General features: G+C 37.9%; 1 protein-coding gene across 1 annotated transcript; it reads left to right on the forward strand.

Moving 5' to 3' along the window:
- Positions 1–92: 92 nt before the first annotated feature.
- Positions 93–24,061, forward strand: bbs7 (Bardet-Biedl syndrome 7). Its single transcript, XM_041274220.1, has 19 exons — positions 93–445; positions 1,829–1,894; positions 2,379–2,441; positions 2,593–2,768; positions 4,332–4,518; positions 4,664–4,736; positions 4,923–5,039; positions 9,043–9,173; positions 12,501–12,585; positions 12,669–12,771; positions 15,379–15,571; positions 15,929–16,003; positions 18,333–18,398; positions 18,803–18,942; positions 19,697–19,861; positions 20,082–20,191; positions 20,527–20,630; positions 21,695–21,818; positions 22,258–24,061. The coding sequence occupies exons 1-19, from the start codon at positions 410–412 to the stop codon at positions 22,389–22,391; spliced, it is 2,148 nt and encodes a 715-aa protein (XP_041130154.1). The 5' UTR covers positions 93–409; the 3' UTR covers positions 22,392–24,061.
- Positions 24,062–25,837: the final 1,776 nt, after the last annotated feature.

The raw sequence follows: 25,837 nt of genomic DNA on the forward strand, positions 1-25,837 counted from the left end.
AGAACCGTGTCGCGAACCAATCCCATGCCAAGCTCTGTTATCCAGTCTGGATTTAGTTTATTGATTGTCTTCTTCTCCATGGAAACCAGGATTCGTACGGCTTGAAAGAGCTTCGTTGTTGATGTACAACGGTATTGCTAGAAAATAATAATAATAATAAAAAAAAAAAATCTTAATTTGTTTCACGTCCAACATGAAACGACGAGTTAAATCCAATGTGATTTTAAAGAAAGACAAATCATGAAAACTAGTCCATGCAATAAATATATGGGTTAAATCTCTATAATCCATCTAATTAACCCAGGCATTGCGAACGTCGTTTGTGTTTATGCGCCATATGCATAAATAATTCTTTGTTATTATACAGCCATTTTGAATAGTTGTTAAAGTTTATCCAGATCAAGAGACGATGGAAGTAAATCTGAACCGCGTTGATTATCTCCAGGTAAGACCGCACTTTCCTTTAAAAAAAATGTTCTTTTTTATGGCTAAGCAGTACTATATCTTATAATATTTTGTATTAATTTATGTATTTATTTTTAAACAAATCCATTGGACTGCTTTATCTCAACGTTATTTGTTTGAATTCTACAAAAGGAACAAATTATGCTAAAAATAACAATAATAATAATACAGTATGATCCTATGACAAACTATTATTATTATTGAAATATCCCAGTCGCAAACTCCGTAGTCCTGTCTGAAGTAAGACGCGTGCACAGCTGAAAATGTTTTTAAAAATATATTCATTTCTGTCTTACTTCATCGGCGATGCGAGGGACTCCTCGTTCGTACATTGCAGCACGCTCGCTGTTTTAACTGGCCACGTTTGCAGATTAATTTGCTGATTCTGTGTCAGTATACGGAGTGAACGGGCTTCTCTTTCGCACATTTTTAGTGTTTATTTATAGCAAATACCAAAGCAAGATGCATAAAGAGTAGGCAACTGTTGACATTCCATATATACAACGTTTTCAGTAGTATGCTGTACTAAATACTAAAGTCTGTTATAGGAAAGTATAGGGTTTTTGGACGGAGCATTTAAGTTGTACTGTGTGTTTTGGACCACTGGGTCACTAAAAGTTCCAGCTTTTGAGCGGTACTACTGTATATGCTCCAGAAAGGTGCACTAGACTCTACTTGCAGCATGCCAAATTTCTGTCAAGAATGGTTTGTATACATTTTATTTTTATTTTTTTTCATTTGAACTTTTTTTTTTTTTAAATCACATATTATCCAGAAAAGAGAAGGGCTGGAAGCTATCTGCTTTTCAGAAAGCTGTTTTATTTTGAAGCCCATCTTGAGAAGCATTAAGGCTACAGATGGGGTAAATTTATCAAGTTAACCCTAAAGAAAGTTTATTTTTAACATAATGAAGCAGATGTTTTGCAGAGGTATAGGACAAATCTCACTGAATTACCCAAACCCTGAAGTTTGGTTACCGACTGTTTAAAAAATATAAATTTTATAAAGACTATTATGAGTTTAAAAATGTATTTTGATATGGCCATCTAAATAGGTTGCCAGTTTTCACCTAATCCCCCATTCGAGGTAACAGCCAATTTGGTAGTCCCGTGTTTCTGTTTTGTTTATTTGTTAATAACATATCCGGGGGTTGAGCAAAAATGCCCCAAATCTATTACTTTTACACACAAAAATGCAGCTAAAGATATGAATGAACGGCAGGCTTTTACAGGAATACCTACTGTATTTAATTGGCATCCATTGAGTCATGATGCAGTACAGGACCAGGCTCAAGTCATCACACATTTGAGCAGCGTTGATTTATTAATGGTGAAGGATTCAAATGTCCTTTTCTATACTGTAGGTTGGAGTGACATCACAGAAGACGATGAGGCTTCTTCCAGCATCAGGACGTAGAGCAATGCAAAAGGTAGTGCCTTCCTTGAGCAGAACAAGGCACCCATTTAAAATTAAATTACTGTTTCATAGAACTAGCAAAATGTTCATTTGTTGTTGATGCATAACGTGTACCTGCCATTAGCCTGCTTGCTCTACTATGTCAGTATGTGCTTGTATCTTTCTGCTAAAACTAATAAGGTTTATCTGAGCGATCAGATCTTTTTCAGAGAATGATTTATGCACAGAGACTCAAAGGAGAGAGATTTAGCCTGCTGTACCATATTCTGAAGTAAACATAAATCAGTAAAAAAACCAAACACTTGTGCATGATGGATTTAGACTGACCTTGTTTAAAAATAGGGAAGTGTTGGTTTTTAAACATGGGTTCTTTGTTTAATTACATCTTCAACCACAAGTGCCTCAAAAATACTATGTAAATATATTATATAATTACCATTTATTTATTTGTGTGTGTGTATTTATTTATTTATAATCTTCTTTTTTTTAATATAAAGGTTGCAGTTGCAGACCAAGATGGTGTCATTACTTGTTTTGGAATGAAAAAAGGCGAGCCTGTGGTAAGTTTATTCCAAATATTCTCCAAGACATGGACATGATCAAATCTATGATTGGATACAGTTAGGAATAGTATCTTTCATCAGCGCAATACACAGAGTAAGGTATACTGCTCCTTGGTTTGTTAACCTGAAGATGCTGTTGGTCTTCCAGCCAGTGTTCAAGAGCTTACCAGGACCGAAGATTTCTAGGCTGGAGCTGGGGGGAGCCCTCGGTACACCAAAGGAGAAGATCTTTGTGGCTGCAGGGTCAGAGGTCAGAGGATTCACAAAGAAAGGGAAACAGTTCCTTACATTCGAAGCTAACCTTGCAGAGAGCATCAAGGCCATGTATGCATCCTTTTTACTTACATGCTTTACATCAAAGTGTTTTAGTGTTTGTTGTAAATCACTTTGCAGTACTGTAATAACATGTCAATAGCATGTTGGAAATGGTCATGATATCCACTTGTGGCTATCAGCCTTAGCTTTTAGCAACGTTAGCATTTAACACCCTTAGCAGAGCACTCTGTACTTACTCCATTTAACACCCTTAGCAGAGCACTCTATACTTACTCCATTTAACACCCTTAGCAGAGCACTCTGTACTTACTCCATTTAACACCCTTAGCAGAGTACTTACTCCATTTAACACCCTTAGCAGAGCACTCTGTACTTACTCCATTTAACACCCTTAGCAGAGCACTCTGTACTTACTCCATTTAACACCCTTAGCAGAGCACTCTGTACTTACATTTAACACCCTTAGCAGATACTTACTCCATTTAACACCCTTAGCAGAGCACTCTGTACTTACTCCATTTAACACCCTTAGCAGAGCACTCTGTACTTACTCCATTTAACACCCTTAGCAGAGCACTCTGTACTTACTCCATTTAACACCCTTAGCAGAGCACTCTATACTTACTCCATTTAACACCCTTAGCAGAGCACTCTGTACTTACTCCATTTAACACCCTTAGCAGAGCACTCTGTACTTACTCCATTTAACACCCTTAGCAGAGCACTCTGTACTTACTCCATTTAACACCCTTAGCAGAGCACTCTGTACTTACTCCATTTAACACCCTTAGCAGAGCACTCTGTACTTACTCCATTTAACACCCTTAGCAGAGCACTCTATACTTACTCCATTTAACACCCTTAGCAGAGCACTCTGTACTTACTCCATTTAACACCCTTAGCAGAGCACTCTGTACTTACTCCATTTAACACCCTTAGCAGAGCACTCTGTACTTACTCCATTTAACACCCTTAGCAGAGCACTCTATACTTACTCCATTTAACACCCTTAGCAGAGCACTCTGTACTTACTCCATTTAACACCCTTAGCAGAGCACTCTATACTTACTCCATTTAACACCCTTAGCAGAGCACTCTATACTTACTCCATTTAACACCCTTAGCAGAGCACTCTGTACTTACTCCATTTAACACCCTTAGCAGAGCACTCTGTACTTACTCTATTTAACACCCTTAGCAGAGCACTCTATACTTATTTCAGATCAGTCCGAAGCATTTCTATTGGATTGAGATGTGGTGATTGAGAAGGCCACTCCAGAACTGTTGTGTTTGTTTTTTTTCAGTTGAGTTAGCGTATACTATGGTCGTTGTCGTGTTGGAAGATAAACTGTCTCAAACATGAGTCTAACTCCTTTGTCTTGACCATCATCTGCTGTGTTGCCAAAACTTTCTTTTTCAACAGATGTTGGAAATAATTTCCTCTTTTTGTGTCTGTTGACTTTATAATGCAGTTTAGGTACTGTGTGTAGTGGTTTTCCATTGCTGTAATGGTTTTCGTGCCATTTTCCTGATGTTCATATCAATGCATAATGCCTTGCGTCTGTGTTGCTATATAAGCAATGTTACACTTGATTTGTTTGTTTGTCTCAGGTATGTTTCAGGTGCGGACCTCTTTGTTTGTGCCAGTTACATCTACAACCACTATTGTGACTGCAAGGACCAGGATTATTATCTGTCTGGGGATAAAATCTGTGACATTATCTGCCTGCCTATGACCAAGCTGGGACCTACCACTCCAGTACTAGCCTGTCAAGATAGAGTTCTCAGAGTATTGCAGGTTCAGTGGCTTTATATTTTCAAGTTACCTACCATTGTATGTGCTATTAAGTGTGCACTCTGAAATTGATAACCTGTTATTTATAAATTATAATCATGTTGTATTTTGATTTAGTATGATTTTATGTATGTATTTTGTGCTGTAGGGATCTGAGCTAGTATATGACATTGAAGTTCTTGGACCTCCTGCTGTCTTAGAAGTAAACAGTGCTAAAGAAGGTACGTGTATTTCAAAATATCATGTTGCTTTTCAATGTAAGCATTAAATAGCAAAAACAATTAGGGTTATTATGTTGGAGGTGCTTACCTACAGCCTGTGTTTGTATGCAAAGATCGGTTCCCTGTGCTTTGAAGAGTCCATTCTGAATTCTGTTTTTGAAGACAGTGTTGTGTCTTTGTGTTTAGGAGAAATTGAAGATGAACTTTTGTATGGCACAACCGATGGAAAGCTGGGGCTTGTTCAGGTCACTGACAGCTCTCCAGTATATAAATGGGAAGTGACCAATCAGAAGAAGAGAGGAGGTATGCACATTTTTCTAAATTTCAACTAAAATGTATTCATGGTAATGCCCTTTGCTCCTTTTTTGTTGTTCTGGCCATGATTCTTAGTAGGGATGCAGGTCGGTTCTGATTCTTAGCAGGGGTGCAGGTCGGTTCTGATTCTTAGCAGGGGTGCAGGTCGGCTCTGATTCTTAGCAGGGGTGCAGGTCGACTCTGATTCTTAGCAGGGGTGCAGGTCGGACTCTGATTCTTAGCAGGGGTGCAGGTCGGCTCTGATTCTTAGCAGGGGTGCAGGTCGGCTCTGATTCTTAGCAGGGGTGCAGGTCGGCTCTGATTCTTAGCAGGGGTGCAGGTCGGCTCTGATTCTTAGCAGGGGTGCAAGTAGGTTCTGATTTTTTCTTTTTTTGTGTTTTTTTGTTCCCAAAATGATTTACAATGACCAAATTAATATTGCAGCGTACCGTGGAAAACGAAGGAGACACACGCAATTTGAAGGTACTCGAATCCACAGTTTATTGGGACGATTATTCCTGGCTCGCACCAGTAACAACAAACAGTCTTGCACGTTCACACAGCTGCTTGTGTGACTCGGCTCTCAGCTTTGTCCGGGTTGATGGGGGCTTTCGTGTCCCTGCCTACCTGGACGTGAATCAGTCCCGGGTGAGGCAAGCTTATCGCTTCCCTGCTTACACACAGGCTGTTGGTTGTTCCGAGAGTGAATAAAGATGGTGAGGGAGGAAGGGCCTTCTCTTGTAAAGCCCCAATATTGTGGAATGTTCTACAATCTTCAGTCAAAAAAAAAGGCAGGGAATCTTTCTATTTTTAAAACTGCATTGAAAAAGCATTTTTTATATAATGGCTTTTTTTTTTTTTTTTACCCTAATTTTATTACTAACTAGGTATCGTATTAGACTGTCTTTTAACTGTTTTAAAGGAATTATCTTTGTCTTTTAAATGTTCTATTCTGTTGTAAAATGTTGTAAAGTATCTTGAGGTCTTTATGATGAAAGGCGCTATATAAATGTAAATTAATAAATACCTATGATTCTCCCTCACACTTGAATGCAATCAATATGCGATCTTCTTCTTAGCATGTGCTATTCTTGAGCAGCCAAGCAACTGCTGAATCAACAGCTGTGTGTAGAGCACAGAGTCCACCCGGGAAACTTGTCAGCGGGCAGTCCTCCACAACGTGAAGCATTGTCTGTTTCTGCCCACATGAGCAGAGTGGGCTGTCTACGAGGCCCCAGTCATAAAGACACGCTGCACACCGACTGTGACCAGTACGATAGCGATTGAGTAAAGTCCAATCTTGGTGTGGCAGGTCAAAGCCGGGCGGGCGGTCTGTTGGGTCGGCAATGAGGAATTGGTTCCGAGTATCGCTCTGAAACCACTCCTCTTGCCACTGGGTTGTTGATGACCAATCAGGGTCAGGAAGTGACAGCCAGACTGGGCATCTAGATTCCAGACACACCTTTGGTGGATGGAGGATATAGTCATGCAATGGTAGTGCCGGGTTATCCTCGATCTTGTTGACGTTTTTGACCACTGCTTCCTTGCGCCTAATGTGTGGAGGTGTGTTGTTGCTCAGCACCACTAGCCACTGGACCGGAGTTGAGCGAAAAGTACCGGAGATGGTCTGCATTGCAGAGTTTAGCTGAGTGTCAATTTTCTTTGCATGCGAACTGCTACACCAGACTGGGGCACAGTACTCAGCTGTTGAGTAGCAGAGAGCAAGGGCTGTGGACTGGAGGACCGGTGTTCGTGCTCCCCATGATATGCCAGCCAACATATTCAGCAAGTTGTTTCTTGCGCGGACTTTCGCGGCTGTCTTTATCAGGTGGTCGTGGAATGTCAGTGAACGATCCAGGGTAACACCGAGGTAAATTGGGCTGTGATCGCACTTAAGCCATTTACCATCTAGGACTATATTCCCATGAAGCACTTGCATTGTGCAGATGAAAAACTGTTGAGACAGTTTTTGTGACGCTTGGTTGGAGTCGCCACTTTTTGCAGTAGTCTGATAAGATTGCCATATCGATGTTGAGACGCTCTTTTAGTTCTTCGAAAGCTTGGGCTTGAGTGGCACAGCAGATGTGGTCTGCATACATGAACGTGCTGGATCTTGTACAAGGAAGGTTCGAGACATACACATTGAAGAGAATGGGTGCGAGAACAGATCCTTGTGGGAGACCGTTCTGCTGAATCTGCCACCTGCTCACTTCTTCACCCGTGTGTACTCGTATCCTCCGGTCTCGCAGCAGGAACTCCACTACATCTGGAACCCAAGCTGGCAAGGATTTTGCCAGCTTTAACAAGAGGCCTGTGCGCCAGACAGTGTCGTATGCTGCAGTTAAATCCAGGAAAACGGCGCCGGTTTTAAACTTCCGCTGGAAGCCGTTTTCGATGAAGGTAGCTAGAGCCAGGACTTGATCACATGTACTTCTTCCTGCTCTGAAACCTGCTTGTTCAATTGGGAGGATCCGCTCAACATTTGGGGTGATGCGTTTAGGGATCACCCGCTCCAGGACCTTGTAGCATAGTGAAAGTAATGATATAGGTCTGTATCTTGCTGCGACGCGAGGGTCCTTACCCGGTTTCAGGATAGCGATGACTTTTGAGCATCGCCAAACTCGTGGCATGCGGTGCTCTGACAGGACACACTTTAGAAACCCAGCCAGCCATGACCTTACCCATGGTCCTAAATGCTTCAGGAATTATGGGGGGGATGTTGTCATAGCCCATGGCGGTTCCAGATTTAATTCTGTTCAGAGCTTCTGTCAATTCAGCAGGTGTGACTGGATTAACTGTGACCTGACCACTATTCCTTCGGTGGAGTTGGTGCCACTCGTCTCTTACACGCCTCTTCCATTGTTTCTCGAGAGGCGCTTTGCCAACCTCTATCAGGTGAGTGGCCACCTGGTTTGCCGTCACTCCTGGGCGGCTACATGAAGGAGGTTTCGGGGATGCACCAAGTCGGCGCATCAAGTTCCATGCCTTCCTGCTTGAGTGGGTGAAATCGAGGTTACTTGTCGATTCCTCCCAGCGCGCTGTTCTGGCTGCATCCAATGATTCCAACAATTGGTCCGCAATCTCTGGGTCTCCTGAATCTTCGTACTCTTTCAGCAGAGCAATATACGATAGAATGCAGCAACAAAGTAATCGGACAAACGAAACTCATTTCAAAACAGGTATTTTCTTTCAATCCTTTTGTATTTTGCTGTTTTAGTCAGTTTAGCGTCATTACTACATTTTTTACAAGGTCTACACAGAGTAATTTAACAGACGAGACAGACTCAAAAAAAAAAAAAAAAGTTAAGTCAAACTTCCAGCTTCGGTTTTTCACTTTTAGGGTGCATTTTTTAACGGAAGGTGTAAGTGAGAGTACGGGTTGAGCACCCAGACTAAGTATGAAGTCTCAGTTATTCTGACTAAGGGCCGTCGGAATCAGTCATGTGCAAGTCATATCATGTGTTACCATGTCACTGTGCTATGAGCTCCCGAAAGCCCGGTGGGTTTTAAGTGCTGATTCTGCCAGCGTCTCGTTCATTGTACAGGAAATTCAGTTTGTTTTTTTTTTCTTTTGTTGGTATTGGTCAGATTTTATGAAAGTTTCGGTTTGGGAATATCACAACCATTGCATTGCTTATTCTTTGGTATTGAGTCACTAAAGCGTAGTGTTTTCTTTTTACATTTTTTCTAATCATGACAGAGTACATGTCGCTTGTAGGCTGTGTGGTCCAGTGATTAAAGACAAGGCCCTGTAACCAGGGGGTCCCTGGTTCAAATCCCAGCTCACTTAACCTCCTTGCGCTCCGTCTTTTGGGTGAGACGTTGTAAGTGACTGTGCAGCTGATGTATAGTTCACACATGCTAGTCTCTGTGAGTCGCCTTGGATAAAGGCGCCTTCTAAATAAGCAAATAATTTAAATCAGTTCTGGTTATCGATTTTGATTTTGTTGTAATAATTGCTGAAAACAGTGCAAATTAAGCATTTGCACCAACTCATCTTTCTCCTTTACAGGTGTTCTGTGCATTGATAGGTTTGACATTACTGGTGATGGAGTAAAAGAAGTACTTGTCGGCCGGGATGATGGAACAGTGGAGATCTATAGCCTCGACAGTACAAATGAACCTGTGATTCGTTTTGAGCATGTGAGTTGAAACACACACACACACACACACACACACACATATATATATATATATATATATATATATATATATATATATATATATATATATATATATATATATATATATATATATATACACACACACACATAGGTATAGGTAGAAAATTTGGAACTGGGTATCTGTCATGTAAAATCCCTGATACCCAGATCTTTTTTGGGTAATTTACATATATAAATGTTTTAAGTGCATGATACATACTTTAAAATAGTGCTGGTACAAACACAGGATTTTCACGTTCGGTTGTTCGCTCATAATTTAAATATTTATTTGGATATTCGTTTGTTTTTCAAAAAGTAATAAAAGCGATTATATTGCTCAGAACGCAGGCATAGAAAGAATATCAGCAGGGGCAGGGGGCGTGGCCATGGCCCCTGGGTGTGTGCCTTTATTTTACAGCAAGACCTTCCAATATATAACACGTTAAAATAGAAAACTATCCCAGGAGTAAAGAATAAGCTGTGTAGGACTTACTTTACCCCAGTGAGTTAACTACAAAACAAAGGATGCCAAATAGCTGTTCAAGTTAAATGTTGTTTTGTTTATTCCCGAAATAAATAGTACATAACGTTGACACAGCATTTTATTAATTCTTTCTTTTTTTCATTCCTTGCCGTTGCCGTTTCTTCACAGTAAACAGCGGCCATCAACACGCTTTCATAAAGTAATAACATCAAGTTTACTTGTGCCTTTCTGTAGCTGAACAATTAAAACAAACGGAAGTGGCATTGTAAAGTGAAGGGGAAAAAACTCCCCGTTTTGGTTTTCATTTATTACATTGCACTAGTGTTGTAAATCGAACCCCGACAGTGACATTGATTATCGTGCAAATTCTAACGACGATTATCGATCATTATCGAGTTAATGTTTAAAATAAAAAAATAAAAAATCTTCTTTGACAGACACAGTTTAAAGGAACAGTAAGCCCTCTTTATAGTATAAAAAACTAATTCAACCAAATCCAGGTGATTTAAAACATGTGTGATAAGTACATTGGCATTTAAATACAACACTCCAATTTTCATATTCCTGCCATCACTAGCCTTTGCCTTGTATTGTGTAAAATCTGACAGATTTCCAGTGTAAAAATAATGGTAAATTAAGAAAAATAAATCAACCCCACTGTGCAAAGGAGAAAAAGAAGGGTTTGAAAACTACATTAACATTATTGCATATTCACATGGAAATAATTCAATCTTTTTTTTTTTTTTTTTTTTATTTGCTGTTGGTTACAACTTATGAATTCTGTGGCCCAGCTTCTGCTAGCGAAAGCAGCAGTCCCTTCCAGTGTGCCGCAGCTGAAGAGATGCAGTTCACTTTTTGCTGTCTTATCTTTATCAAAACTTTACATGACTTTGCATAGCCACTTAGATTTGCATTATCTTCAGTGAATATAACTATATCGTCATTTTTCCAAACAGTACATTAGAGGCAGCCTCCCCTTTCCTGCAGCGGATCTTTCCACAGCGACACCTCCGGTTGATCATTTTATTTTGCGTCTCCACACTTGAATATGTATAATATCTCTTTCATACATGTATGTGGGTTTATTAATAATTGCCTTACTGCCCACATCACAACCAAGACATGTAGAACATCTCTGTTGCTCTGTTTTTATCCACAAGTTGGTCCTGTAATAATAACAGCCCTGTTCCAAAACACCCATATGTAACACAAAACACAGGGTTTAAAAAAAAAAAAAACGCAACAAACCGACATTTAATTTGGACGTGGTGACGCTCTTAAATGATGTCATTAGATTCTACAGAGAGCTTTCGATTCAAAGGGAATTGCCGGCTTTTAAATGGCCAATTATCATCATGTATGTTTTGCCTCATCACAATTTCAAACTTTTAAACCTCAACATCGATAGATCGATTTTTTAAAAATCTTACCTGAAGACGTTACACACTGTTAAGCTTATGTGTTAATAATGTGGATCTGCATTGGCCACGCGAAACTTGGTTGTCTACAGATTAAAAGGCAACATTTTTTTTTAATTGAAAGCACTTCAGAGATTATACACACAGCACAACCTACCAGTAATTGTGTGATTTAAAAGTTTAACCGTCTTCCAATAGAAATGTGTCGGTTCAGTGAGACCTTAAAGGAAAATTATTCGGAATTGGTCTGTTCTATATATATATATATATATATATATATATATATATATATATATATATATATATATATATATATATGTATATATATATATATATTATATATATAAAATTACTCCAAAAAATGGAAGGAGGAATAATTCAAATTTGAAAATGTCCACAACACAATTAACAAGAAGAATCATGTTTTGAGTTTTTAATAGTCTCCCCATGCCATGAGTGCTGCCCCCCACCCCCCTCCCCCATGGTCATATTCACAACACTTTCTCCTCGGGCTCTCCATACTCAATCATTAGTGGACAGATTGAATGTGATTTATCAGTGAACCAGACAGGTGCCCAGTGACTGCTGCCAGGTCTGGTGATGAAGGCAGTGCTGTGGGGTCAATTGAGGAGCTGCAGACTTCAGGTCTTCGTGACCTGAAGCCATGCACTCCGTTTCTCACAGTTCCTGTCCTGAAGATTCCTCAGTGTTGTACCGTATAGACCCTGCGTGTTGTGGAAATCTGTAAAGCACACAAAGGGTCACACTGAATTGATAAGGCGCATATTCCAGCATTAGAACAGCTCCCACAGTCTGACCTTCAGTTTCAAATCTTCATCTGCCACTCCCTGGCATCATTAGCAGCCATGATTCCAAAACCAACAACAACAAACAATGTTATCCCCGGAGCAGCCACTTGACTAATGATCAGTTGCGGCTCAATGCAGGGCAGCCGGGTGTTTTTACGCCTTTTGATTTTTTTGAGTAGTGTATACATTGCATTATTGATTGTTTATATTTAAGTCACCTATGTTTAACTCCTGTGTATTAGAAAGTGATCTACTTTTGTTATTCTTTCATTGTATATGCACACAATGATTCATACCAGTAACATAGGGTCAGTCATGTACCAAACTGGCCATTAGAGAGCGCACTTGACTTGTGTAGTTTTAAAAGATAAAATGTTTTAATCCGGTCTGCGTCTGTGAGCTAAAGCTATGTACCCAGACTTATACTTTTTTCTTTAGTCATAAACTGTAATTGTATTTCATAGAAATTAGCTTTTGTGTCAAAATTCTGAAACTGAATTCTTTGGGAACATAACCTAGGGTGGATCAACTGCTCGTAATATCCCAATCTTATTTAACCTTATTTATGCTGCCCTACATTGTGGTGTTTGTTCCAGGTCTTGTCAGAAAGTGTCACATCCATTCAGGGAGGCTGTGTTGGAAAGGACGCATTTGATGAGGTGTTGACAGCCACTTACACAGGTAATGCATGGGTGGTGATAAAGGAAGTGGTGCTACTCAAAAGAACAATGTGTGATGGTAACAGTATCCTTTGCTTTGTGTAGGTTGGGTGACAGGGCTGACTTCAGAACCACAACAAAAGGAAGCTGGGCCTGGAGAGGAAATGAAGATGAGTCCAGAAACACAGAACAAAATTGTGGCACTGAGGTACGGAACTTGAGATTGTGGCACTGAGATACTGAACTTGAGATTATGTTATTGGTGTGTATTAGGTTGTCCAAGATTCATTTCTGACTAGAAACTCATTCTACTATATTCAAAATACCACATATGCCTGGCAATTTTCAAAATCTGATTGAAAAGTGCTGATTGACTACCTGAAACCAATGCAACACCGTTTGGGGGAAGATATCTCACTGTACCTACATGAAATGGGGACATCATAGTATTTTACTTAACTCTTTCAATCATTCTTTCACTGAAATCTTTGCAGTGTCACCCAGCATTTTTTACAAACCTGTACTGTCAAATGATTCCAGTGTTTCATTGTAATATATATATATATATATATATATATATATATATATATATATATATATATATATATATATAACACACACACACACACACTGTTACATATATGATTAAACATGATATTTACACTGACTGTATTTTGCCATGCCTAATGACACCAGGGAACAACATGAAGATTGTTTCCTGAAACCAAATGTTTTTTTTTTTTGTTGTTTTTTTAATGGAAATCAGTCTGTTTCTGTTTCAGTTTGTGCAATTCATATTTTTATTTGAATAGAAACTAATACTCTAGTTGAGCCCATCCCTGTGCTGTTGTGATGGTGATGTGTCAGTTCAGGTGCTGGGTAGGTATGTTAAAGCCTACCAGTTTATTAATGAACAGATTTATTATCATAGTCACCAGGAGCCAACCAACTAGCTCAAGAATATCCCTTTCTAGTAAGACATGCCCTGTCCAACTTCTATACAGCACCCCAGAAAAGGACAAAAACAACCTGTAAAGAATGCAGTGCACCCTTCATTATAAAATGCAGTCCACACTTCATTATAAAATCAAAAGGTTGTTAATGATAAGGTTTTCCAGTAATCACAATGGGAATAACACAATATACAGAGTGCACATTTCCAGTGGCCCTAGTACTCCACAGTCAGTCCAGTGTAGTCAGTTCTGATATAGAAAAACAAACCAAAATAAATATAAGAAGAAGAAAAAGTAAACATTTCATTTGTGGAATTCCCCTTATTGACACACATAGCCTTACATACAGTTGTCCTTTTCATCAGCAAGGATGCCAGAGAATCTTACTTTTCCAAAAGATAGAAGTTCTTAACTTCAAAGGTAGCTTTGCATAACCAAAAAATAGCCGTTTAGAGCGTTTAACTTTAGACCCCACCCCGATCCACTTTGGCAGTCTGGAAACTGTAACACCCTTTTACATGAGCTGCACTTATATATATAAATTAGGCTAAATGAATTAATTAACAGACAGGAGGAATACAAATAACAAAATGTATATTAATAATAATAATAGAGAGGCTGATAGACAAACAAAAATACTGTCCTCCAAAGATAAGAATGAGCACCAATAACCACTGTCCGAAAAGCACAGTAATGTAAAGTTTGAATTCACCTCTACTTCAGTATTAACCTGAATGACTGATTCACTCAACAGAATGAGATAGAGAAAAACAACATATACTGTTCTAGTTCAATCAATCATATATGTTCATTAACAGTAGCATGCTTTTACATACCTCTGAATCTCTATTTTTACACAGTAACATTTACATTGAATAAAACAAATCCAAACAAAAGGAAAACAAACAGTTTGCTTTCACACAGAGTATAACACAACCCTGTTTCTCAGTTCGTTTGTAGTTGATAAGTTACGTTTGATAAGTTATGAAGAAAATCTAAACAAAGGGGTAAAGAAAAATAATAACTTTCATGCTTTCCAGAGACAATAGATATTCACACACGCTTCTTAATCCAACACAGTTCAAACATAAGCCTGCTTTAGGGCTACAGTACGCGCAATGTCCCGAAGTAAGAAAAAAACACCCAGCCAAAACAGTTCGGCCTTCCACATACAAAACAAGTAGCAACCCCACCTCTCAATCAAGCACTGTTCGAGCATAAGATAATAACTCGCTGAATTGTGTCAAAGAACAGAACAGTCGCAAACCAGCAAGTGCCAAAAAAAATAAAAAATAGAATAGAACGAAAACTTTGTTTCAAATGCTGATGACGACCCTCCCCAGATCTGGATGACTGCCCTTGATGTTTGTCATTCCAACAAATTGATAAATAGTTCCATGTAGATCAAAACGGGAAAACTGCTGCCAACTCCAGTTTAACTCGGTACTACAAGAATCATTGAAAAAACAAAAAAAAAAAAAAACCTTCCTCCATGCAGGTTTACCTCTGCTGTTTGTCCCTTTTCACTCGAAAAACTGCACTGCAGCTCCCCCTACTGTCCTCCAACAGGCTCTCTACCTCTCTTCCTTACTCGAATCTAGCTATGTACTTTTTTTTTTTCTGGTCCGATGCAACACATGGGCACACTGTGATGTTTGAACGTTGTGTGCTTTAGATTGTGAGAGCATTGTGTGTTTCTAGGGGGGGTTATTATAATCCTGGGGAGTTTGTACAGTCCTGCAGGTCAGCAACTCAGTGCAAAGGCCTTGTTATCAAGGTACTTGGACAGTTCAGATTAATCTTCATAATGCATTACTGCTCCAGTTCGTTTCTGTAATGCATTCACTTGTAATACATTACAGAAACGAACTGGAGCAGCTGCAGGTGAAGGTTCTGCAGGAACGTGAGAAATACCAGCAGTCTGCCCAGTCCAGCACAGCCATCTCATCAGTACCTGTCTTCAGTGTCAATGACAAGTTTACTCTGTGTCGAGATGACGCCAGCTACAGCCTTACCCTGGAGGTGCAGACCGCCATAGATAACGTTCTACTTCAGGTAAGGCAAGCTTTTACATGGATGTATTTGACCTGTGTTATAGGTTTCTAAAGTACAATACATATTAAGTTAAAAACCATCTCCCACTTATGTGTTACTCCTTCTGTACAGTATATAGTAAGGTAAAATAGTGTTCTAGCCTTTTTGCAGTGAGGTTATTAAAAGTAGCACAGTTTATTTTCCCTCTGGGTTTATGGGATTTCTACAGAAGTTTTCTCCTGGGCAAGCAGATATATTTTTGAATGAGCTATAGAGTGTTTTTGTATTGTATTAACCAAGCTAAGAGCATTACATTTGCAGAATTTAGAGCATTTCAAGAACCCTGTGGAACTAACGTGTCTTAAACTTTCTTACCAGAGTGATGTTCCTATAGACCTGCTGGATGTGGACAAAAACTCTGCAGTTGTCAGTTTCAGTGGATGTGATTCAGAGGTAATATACTTTGTAACCTGATGTACCACTATATTCTATTTTCCAGTGAGCCTTGAGTCTTTGTTTGTTTGTTTTATTTGTTAAGTGTCTAAGGTATGTAAAGGTGTAATCTTAAACTAGACTGGGGAAACGGAAAATCTTTTTTTCAAGAAAACTGACACCATGAAATAACTGGAGCAATCATCAGGTTAGTAGAGCAAGCAAACTAACAGCCCTTTACCTTTAACCCGTTCTGGACCAAGCACTGTTCAGAGGGATGCACCCACAGGACCAGGCATTTTTTGGCTGTATTTGACTCTTCCTATAAAAATTCACTACAAACCTATTTCTCACAGTAGCATCTTGGAAATGGGGTCTTTTTTCAGAACACTGGGGAACATTATAAAGTACTTCAGAATCCATGCAAACTTTTAGCTTTTTTTTTTTTTCAATACATAGACGAAGGCTTGTGAACAGGCTGGCTGTAGGGGTGATATCAGGCCAGAAAGAAACACACAGACAGGCAGTACTGGCCGGTGAAACTGAGATGCTGCGGCGCTCAATGTTTTATTGAATGAAACAAATAAAAGATTTAAACAAAAACAGCATGTGGCACTTGAGGCTAAAATAAATAGAAAAATAAAACAGATAGGACGAATACTAAACAAGTATCGTGCAAGTCCTCTCGCACGAGTAGCATTCGTTATTTTATTTTTATTTTTTCCTTCTATCTCCAAACCTGTTCTCCACTCATTGAACACTCAACCCAGAGTGAGTAAAATGTGCATCTATATATATTGTTGTGCTGGGATTCAATTACCGGTACTAATTAATTATTCACTTGAATCCCAGCACGTGAACTAATTTGTGCAGTCCCGTGCTCACATACTATTACATACTTTATCTGCACGTGAAGTGGTTATGCAATCATCAAAGGCAATCATTCAAATAAAGCTGAGGCACTAACAGATAATGACGTAGAGTGTCTGTACAGCACTGAAACACTACATTTAAAAACCCCAGCTGTACTTGTGAACCTCGTCGTGTTTAATATTAGCTCACACGGGAATCCGTGTATTATAAAAAAATAATAGATGGGCCTCTTTGAGTTACAGGAAAACAGTTCCATCTCAGGTTTCTGTGACAGTTTATAAACTCCACCTTTTATGACATCACAGAAACCCTAGATGTAATTATTTTCCTGTAACTCACTGAAGCCCATCTATTTCATATATATATGTGTGTGTGTGTGTGTGTGTGTATATATATGTGTATATTATATATATATATATATATATATATATATATATAGATATATACTCTATATAGATATATATATATATATATATATATATATATATAATCATATATATAGTATATATATACACATATATATAATATATAATATATATATATACATGTGTGTTGTGTGTGTGTATATATATAATATATATATATATATAATATATATATATATATATAGATATATATATTATAGATATATTTTTAGATATTTTATTCTGTATTCTACTTCGATACATGTATAAAAATGTATTATTCTATGACCCGAGGGACCTTACAATAATTAAAAAATATTGATCTTTGGGCAAATTAAAAGACATTGTTTCACTGCAATGACATAGTACATGTTCATTCTCTGGGTCTTCGTAAACAATAATGGATCCTGCTCTTGATTTTGTTTTCTTAAAATAAATATTCATAAATAAAATAAGTTATTCATTTCATTATTAGCAGATCATTTATTTCATGAAATAGTATATGCTTTTATAAAAAATACATGAGACAGAATAAATGTTATTTTCTAATTATAATTCAAATACATCAGATGTACAGTGTTTCCGCCTTTTTATCAACTCTAAACAAGTTCCTGTGATGTTCTGTTTCTGCTTTTGTCTCTGCCGGCTGCTGTAAGCTTTCTTCGCCCTTTAGACACTAAGTGCCCCTCTCCGTGACGACACACGATCGCAGTCCTAGAAGCCCACTTCAGTATGTTCGTGTTAACACAATCCCTGTCATTTAAAGGATTAAATTACTATTAGCCACCTATTTCTGGACATGTCCCCTGTCTACATCCTTTATAAGTCTGTCTCGTAAGTCAATCTGCAAGACAAAAGTAGCCTTGTCTGTTGTCCTAGGTCAAACTTTAAATGTTACCTTTGACATCTGTTACTCTAAGCAGAGTTTCATGTTCTGTGGAATAGAAGACAATGCACGTATGCTGCTGGTTAAAGGTACATCTGATATTTCACTGATCTGTCCATAACTCATACATAGCTTATGTAGTTTATGTCCTATGTTTTGTAAGTAAGTTACATTTTCTTATTCACAGCCAAATGGAAACTTTCTTCTTGCTACATATAGATGCCAAGCAAACACTACCAGACTTGAGCTAAAGGTAAGAACTGTTTAAGTAATCATTAATCTTTACCTATAGTGGACATGTATCTTGTAATCCATTGGTATTTTTTTTTTGTCTTTCCCATCCCTATTTTGACCACTATAATGACTGTCCAATCTCACAACTACCAGTATTTAGCCATGTCACAGGTTTTGAAATTAACACCCGCCAAACGCAGATTAATTTGGTCTGTGGTGGGTAAATTAACTTAACATAGCTTGACTGTCTGTGAAGAGCAGTGCGACTGAAAAAGGAGAACGCATGGGTATCAATTGCTGAACAAATGCAATCAACTTGTGCGTATTATAACCTCACTGAAAGTGTAACCGGTGAAGTTTGAATTTGAATACAGCGACTGCTGTATTAAGAATTTAGATTTTTGTTTACTGTGTCTTTTTGAGGTGCGGTCAATCGAAGGCCAATATGGGACTCTTCAGGCCTATATTACTCCACGTCTGCAGCCTAAAACCTGTCAGGTTCGTCAGCATCAAATCAAACCCCTGTCTCTCCACCAAAGAACCCATGCCAGTGAAGAGCACAGGTAAGCCTTCAAAATGTTTTGTTTCTCAAGATTTCAAATCTTAAAAAGCCTTTCAGAGGACTGGCCTTGTGATTCTATTGGAAAAGTACATTAGTTTGTTAAACAGCGCTCGAACCATTAGGTGAGCAGAACATGTTGGCTACCATTCTACTTGCTGACTGGGTAATGTTTTTCTTACGCCAGCTTTTAATAATGGCATATACAATATTAAATATGCAAGTGTCAGATGTTTTATTTAGTTTAGATAATTAGCAGTGATGAACCAAAATTAAAATAAAAACTATATATTTGTTTATTGCTAAAATTAAATCATTCTGGCTGGTGTACCATGTTGAAATGCACTGGGGGAGGAGAGAGAATTCTCCATTAAATGTAGCCTATAATAATTCACTTTCCTCACCCAATCCCAATTATTAAATTATTAAACCAATTATTCCTTTTAGTATGTTGTACCAAAGCCATTCTCATCTGTGAAGAGTAACACTGCATTCTGTCATTGGATTTTAATGCATGCAAGATAGATTCCAAAATAAGAAAAATATTCGCCCAGGACCACCAAATGTTAAAATGTTATTGGATGTTGGATATCTCAATGTTTGTTGTACTGTATAAGAAACGTTATTTGATGGTAGATATCTCAGTGCTTGTATAAGAAAACGTAATTTGATGGTAGATATCTCTGCGCGTGTTGTATAAATATATTTCTCTCTCTCTCTCTCTCTCTCTCTCTCTCTCTCTTTCTCTCTCTGCACAGACCAATGAATACTCTGACACTGACTGGCCAGTTCAGTTTTGCTGAGATTCACTCCTGGGTTGTTTTCTGTCTTCCTGAAGTCCCTGAAAAGACTCCAGCAGGGGATGATGTAACCTTCTACTTCCAGAACACCTTTCTCGATACACAGCTGCAGTGCACATACAGGTACGGCACTCTATTTCAGAGCACCTTCCTCGATACACAGCTGCAGTGCACATACAGGTACGGCACTCTATTTCAGAGCACCTTCCTCGAAACACTGCTGCAATGCACATACAGGTAAGGCAGGCTCACGAATAAATCTGTTACCAATAATACTACTGTTTCAGATTTTTACTGGTACAGTGAAACAATTATTTATTCTATCTCTCTTCTCTGTTTGTAGCAAAGGAGAAGGTGTATTTAAATCTGACAACATTTCTACAATATCCATTCTAAAAGATGTCCTCTCAAAAGAAGCAACCAAAAGGAAAATCAACCTGAACATATCCTATGGTAAGCGTCTTTCTGTTTCCTGTTTCATCTGAGATTGTGTTACTGTAAGTACAGTGCTTTCAACTCCTAATCAATCAGTATTTATTTTATATAGCACCTTTCATAGTGGACAACCTTCACAGAGCGCTTTACAAGATAGTGAAGAACAATGCATAACACATTAAATACAGAGAAATACAGGGCATAGTACATTGAATAGAACAGTAAATAAACAATGCAAATACATTAACTAAAAGGCTAGGATGGGAATTCTAAACATTGTGGATGTGTGTGTCAAGCACAATAGCAATTCTAGACAACAGCTAATAACAGATCCTCTGTTCTTCTGCTTACAGATGTTAATGAAGAATCGGTAAATCACACCTTGAAGCTAATCCACCCCAAACTAGAATACCAGTTGATTCTGGCTAAAAAGGTGCAGTTAATTGATGCTTTGAAGGTAAGGGGAGTGACTCTAAAGCATGGGTGTGTGGATCTGAGATCAGTTTACATATACAGTATTACGTGACGCTGAGGCTGGTATCTTAAGAGTCAGGATCGCTCAGTGAAGAATACGGTTTGCCAGCTTGAATGCAATGACAAGGTTGGTGGTTCCCTCCGTCCCTCCCTCTCTCTTCCAGGGTGTTAAATGCGTTTGTTAAATCTCTAGAACAGAGGTAGTACACCCCTAAGGCAAGTCATTTATTTGTCTGTGTTAAAATCCTGAGGACTTTATTATGTTAGAAGTGACATTTTATATTTGTAAAAAAAAAAAAAAAAGTCACTTCTAACATAATAAAGTTGTAGTGATTGTCATTCGTTATACATTGTCTCTTTGAATAACACCACAGTTAAGATCATAAAAATAGGAACTTCCCTGAAGTTTTATGAATGTTGTTTTTCTAACCTTAGTACACAAAACATCTTTTGCCCCCTCTTCTGCATCATGGACACAGTAAAACGAGGTGTGAGAAGTGCTTATTGAACAGGAATGATTCTTTCCATTAGGTGTAAGAAGTGAACAGGAATGGTTCTTTCCATGGACAGTAAAACAAGGTGTAAGAAGTGCTTATTGAACAGGAATGGTTCTTTCCATGGAATGGTTCTTTCCATGGACAGTAAACAGAGGTGTGAACAGAAGTGCTTAAGAAGTGCTTATTGAACAGGAATGGTTCTTTCCATGGACAGTAAACAGAGGTGTAAGAAGTGCTTATTAAACAGGAATGGTTCTTTCCATGGACAGTAAACAGAGTAAGAAGTGCTTATTGAACAGGAATGGTTCTTTCCATGGACAGTAAAACGAGGTGTAAGAAGTGCTTATTGAACAGGAATGGTTCTTTCCATGGACAGTAAAACAAGGTGTAAGAAGTGCTTATTGAACAGGAATGGCTTAGGTGTAAGAAGTGCTTATTAAACAGGAATGGTTCTTTCCATGGACACAGTAAACAGAGGTGTAAGAAGTGCTTATTAAACAGGAATGGTTCTTTTCCATCGTTTGATGTGTTTCCTCTGTGTATCCCCCAGGAGCTGCAGGTTCATGAAGGGAATGTGGACTTCTTGATTCCAGAGTACCGCAGTATTCTGGAAGAGGCTGATCACCTCCTAGAAGAGTACAAGAAGCAGCCTGCACATCTAGAAAGATTGTATGGTATGTTTTCCCATAATTCCACTTTGTCATTTCTGTGATAGGGCCCCAGAGTGAAATACTTTTTCTTTGCTAAGCTCATTTAGCTGAGGAACCAAAATGTACTTTTCTCTTGAAGGTGCGTAATGCACTATTGAAACCCATCCTGGTACTTCTGTATAATGGAGTTGTTCCTGCCTTGTGTATTGGCTCGTGCTGCTCACGCTGTGTGAAACCACATTTCTTATAAGAATGACCTTGTTACATGTCACAAAGATGAAGACTGTGCTGAGGAACTGCTAATACATTTTTAAAAAGGTTATTTATAATGTTCTAATCGTGCTGTATCTTGTTTGTACAGGATGAAATCTGTACAGGATACTCGTTTCTCATAAGAATTTTTAATTTAGAAAGAAATGTGTGTGTTATATGTATTTTACTTTACAGTTGCCTTCTCTTGTAGGTATGATTACAGACCTCTTCATTGACAAGTTCAAATTCAAGGGAACAAATGTGAAAACCAAGGTTCCTGTGCTGCTTGAAGTTTTGGATAACTACGACTCAGAGTCTCTAATTGCTTTCTTTGATTCTGCTTAATCCTGTGGAGAAAGCAACAATGACCTAGTACTGTACATCTTTATATAACAAGCCAAACTATGCTTAATGTTTGCTTAGTATATTAAAGACATTGAAATGGGTGTTATGTTCAAGACATTTTAATTGTTACAATGTTAGATATATTGTCTTCTAGTTTTTCACAATCCAGGTATATTAAAGACACGTGTAGTTCATTTTAAGACACAGTCTTCAGCATTATATTCTTTGTCCCTTTAAGGGCTAATGTTTACATGCATACTATCTTTATTCGAATGTTATTTATGTGAAATGTGCAAATGTTTTATGATGCTTTTTAAAAGTAACATTTAGTATATATGTATATTGAACAATATTTTATGAGAATATTTTAGTCCTTTTAAAGATTGGTCTTAGTCGTCAATAAAATAATACTTGTTACAATTCTATGTTTTATAAAGAACTTAAATGTTAATGTAACATGCTGCTTTGAATAGATCATTCCCGGAAAATGTTTTTTTCATTGTTTTTTTGTTTCATAATACAAATATCACTTGTCATTGTTTGACTAAAAAGATGAAACCCAAATTTGGCAAACTAGAAATCAGTAACAAGTTGAAAAGCCTATGATGTAAGCACTTTATCTGTCATTCATTATTTTATAGACACTTTACAAAATAAATCCCGATTTAATCTTGAACGTGTGTAGAGTAAAACTATAAAGTTAGGATGGGACGACCCAAAGTGATTTTTTAAAAGTATATTAATTTGATTTTAGCCATATTTGCATACAATTAATGTAATGTTAATGATGTGACTGCACTTTTTTTTTTTTTTTTTTTTTTTTAACTATTTAGATTTGTAAATGGCAATGATCTCTTAAACTTCCATCAGTGCTATAATTACATTCTACATTGCTTCAAAAGTAACACTGGCTGATCAAGATACACATCTGCCAGCTTCTGTGGCACAGACATTTGTCTGCTAAATTAGTGGAGTAGACTGCTGCTTTGTAATATGAGTAATGTGGGATTAGGCCGCTGTTGCAAGAGACCTTACTTTTCTGCTGGGAGAAAAATAATTTAATCCTATTTGCATACTGCACTAAACATCACTGCCACTCATCAATCACCCAACCTGCTTTAAAGCATTGCATCTCAGACCAATGGGAGAATCTAGGAAACTGGGGCACCCCAAATTTGGGTTCAGGTAGAAACAGGAAGTGGCATGATCTTCCCACACAACTAGATTTTAAAGCAGGTATTTGAAATGGACTTGTGGTGCCTTCTATTTTACACTGCCTACAGTATGTTCTACAAAGGCTAAGAAAGCAATTGCTTGTAAAAGATGAATGAATATTTTCAAAGAGGCAAAAAGTAGTCACAAACCAAGTTAGTTTGTGACTGAAATCAGCATTTGTTACTACATATCATTACTTCATCCAATGTATGTCAAAACATTTCTATATGAGACAATAACTGGGCTATATGTGTTTCTTAGCAATGTACGAAGTCAGAAGAAAGAAGCTGTTGCTCATGTACTAATGTTCTAAATCTAAACAATGTGTATTGTGCAATACTACCTTTGTTCAGCTGATTCCCATGCTTGAACTTCCAGTACTCCAGGAACCACACCTGTTTCGCATGCAAAAATCTTCAGCTGTTGTTTTTTTTGTCAGTACAGCTTTCTTTCTACGTCGCAATTTATCTGTCACTTCTAATCTTTAAAGTATTCGGTAAATAACAAAATAAATAAAACTTTTTCTGGAAGTTGTGGTTCACCAATCACATTCAGACATTTAAGTCTGTCTTCAGTGTAATAAGATCAATGGAAGGGAGGCATACCATCTTTTCTTTTTTTCAACTAGCATGTTAAGTCTGGGTGCCTGTTTTATTGTTATACATGAATGTTATGTATAACAGAAAAACATAGAACTGGAGGAGGTTCGAAAGGGTGTTTTTCATTTACAAAATGCAATATGAATTGGTTTCAGAGGAAATGGCCTTGTGATTTGAAATGTTAATAACTAGTAACAGGTGTAACCGCTATAGTTCAGACAGTAATAATGTGTATAATTCCTTAGTCTCGTGGTTATGGTTTCTAACTAGGACAATAGCTTCAGTAGCATGTTAGCACTTTCTCCTTGAGAGGATGGCTTTCTTCAATAGAAGTTGTTGTATAGGCTACCTACTATGAGGCTCCATGTGATTACACTTGTTAATGTTCTATGGAAGCCTGACGGTACTGTCTGCTGCACCAGCTTCCACAACAAAGAAACTCAAATCATTACCCTAATGAAGATTTTAATAATAATAATAATAATAATCTTTTTAATATAGCGCCTTTCACAATAAAAAATTGCAGCAAAGCGCTTCACATGAATAAAAACATTGACAAATATTAATAAGAGAATGCAAGAAAAGCAAGAAAAACAAAAACAACAGTAACACGAGGCAGAGAATAAAAACGTTACCTTATAAAGGTGTGTTTTTAGTCTTGTTTTAAAAGCAGTAATGTTTAGGGCTTCCCTTACAAAGCTAAGTTTTTTGGCCCTATAAATGAATGCTCTACCTGTGAAGATGGCAGCTTCAGTTCGTTTAAGAAAGCGCAACTGAAGTGAAGCCCTCTAGGTATGAATCTGTGTGAAGTTCTTGATGCAAACAAATACATGTGCATGTTGATCAGGGTTCACCCTGCCATGCTGTGAATCATTCATGCCTGGGTGAGTCTAATTTGCAATTTGTCTATTATAGTGTTATCTGTTAATTGCATGGAAATCAAGTAGTTCTAAAATGTATTGCATCTACATTTCCTCTTCCTGTTGATTGCATAAACCCAACTGTTTTAGAACACGTTTTTCTTTTTTTTTTTTTTTAACACATTTTGGAACTTAAATATACTGAAACTATTATAGGAGTCTTTTTAAGATCTTACAACATTCTTTTTATTGAAGAATTAGTAACAAACCAAAGATTAAGATTTACATTTGAATACCTGGAATTGCGTGTGGTGGATTGCCTTCAATTTAAGTATAATAAACAGTTAAGGAAACATAAGACAAGTAGATTTATTTACATGTTACAGCCTGTCAAGCTCAACTTGACAATGCTGGTGACGCAAGCAATTCATTCTCAGCATTGTTTCATAACTAACTGAGTGGTTCAGTACTACAAAGCCAGTGAGCTGTGAATCAAGTTTACAGGTTAAAGCTGGGAGTCCATTTCTGAGGTGATAAGAGGTCCTAGTAATGGGGTTAGTGAACTGAATGAGATCTTCATTTGCATTGGTACAGCCAGGGCTTTGCTGACACACAACACACAGGGCCAACTGAAAACGAAGCTTGAGGGGCAGCTTCAATGACCAATCAGAGCAAATAAATATGCTACTGTTTTCAAAGACATTCAGTGGTCATCATCACTTCCTAAAGCCTAATCAACCCTGGGTGGGAAGGAGGGGTGTTGGAGAAGCTA

Source organism: Polyodon spathula, chromosome 2 (genome assembly GCF_017654505.1).
Source record: "Polyodon spathula isolate WHYD16114869_AA chromosome 2, ASM1765450v1, whole genome shotgun sequence".
Lineage (NCBI taxonomy): Eukaryota > Metazoa > Chordata > Actinopteri > Acipenseriformes > Polyodontidae > Polyodon > Polyodon spathula.

Bases quoted from the DNA above. Each gene is read 5' to 3' on its own strand.
- bbs7 (XM_041274220.1), top strand. From the start codon at position 410: ATGGAAGTAAATCTGAACCGCGTTGATTATCTCCAG. The intron at 1,895-2,378 runs GTAGTGCCTTCC...TTTAATATAAAG, and splicing joins GACGTAGAGCAATGCAAAAG to GTTGCAGTTGCAGACCAAGA. The intron at 2,769-4,331 runs GTATGCATCCTT...TGTTTGTCTCAG, and splicing joins GCAGAGAGCATCAAGGCCAT to GTATGTTTCAGGTGCGGACC.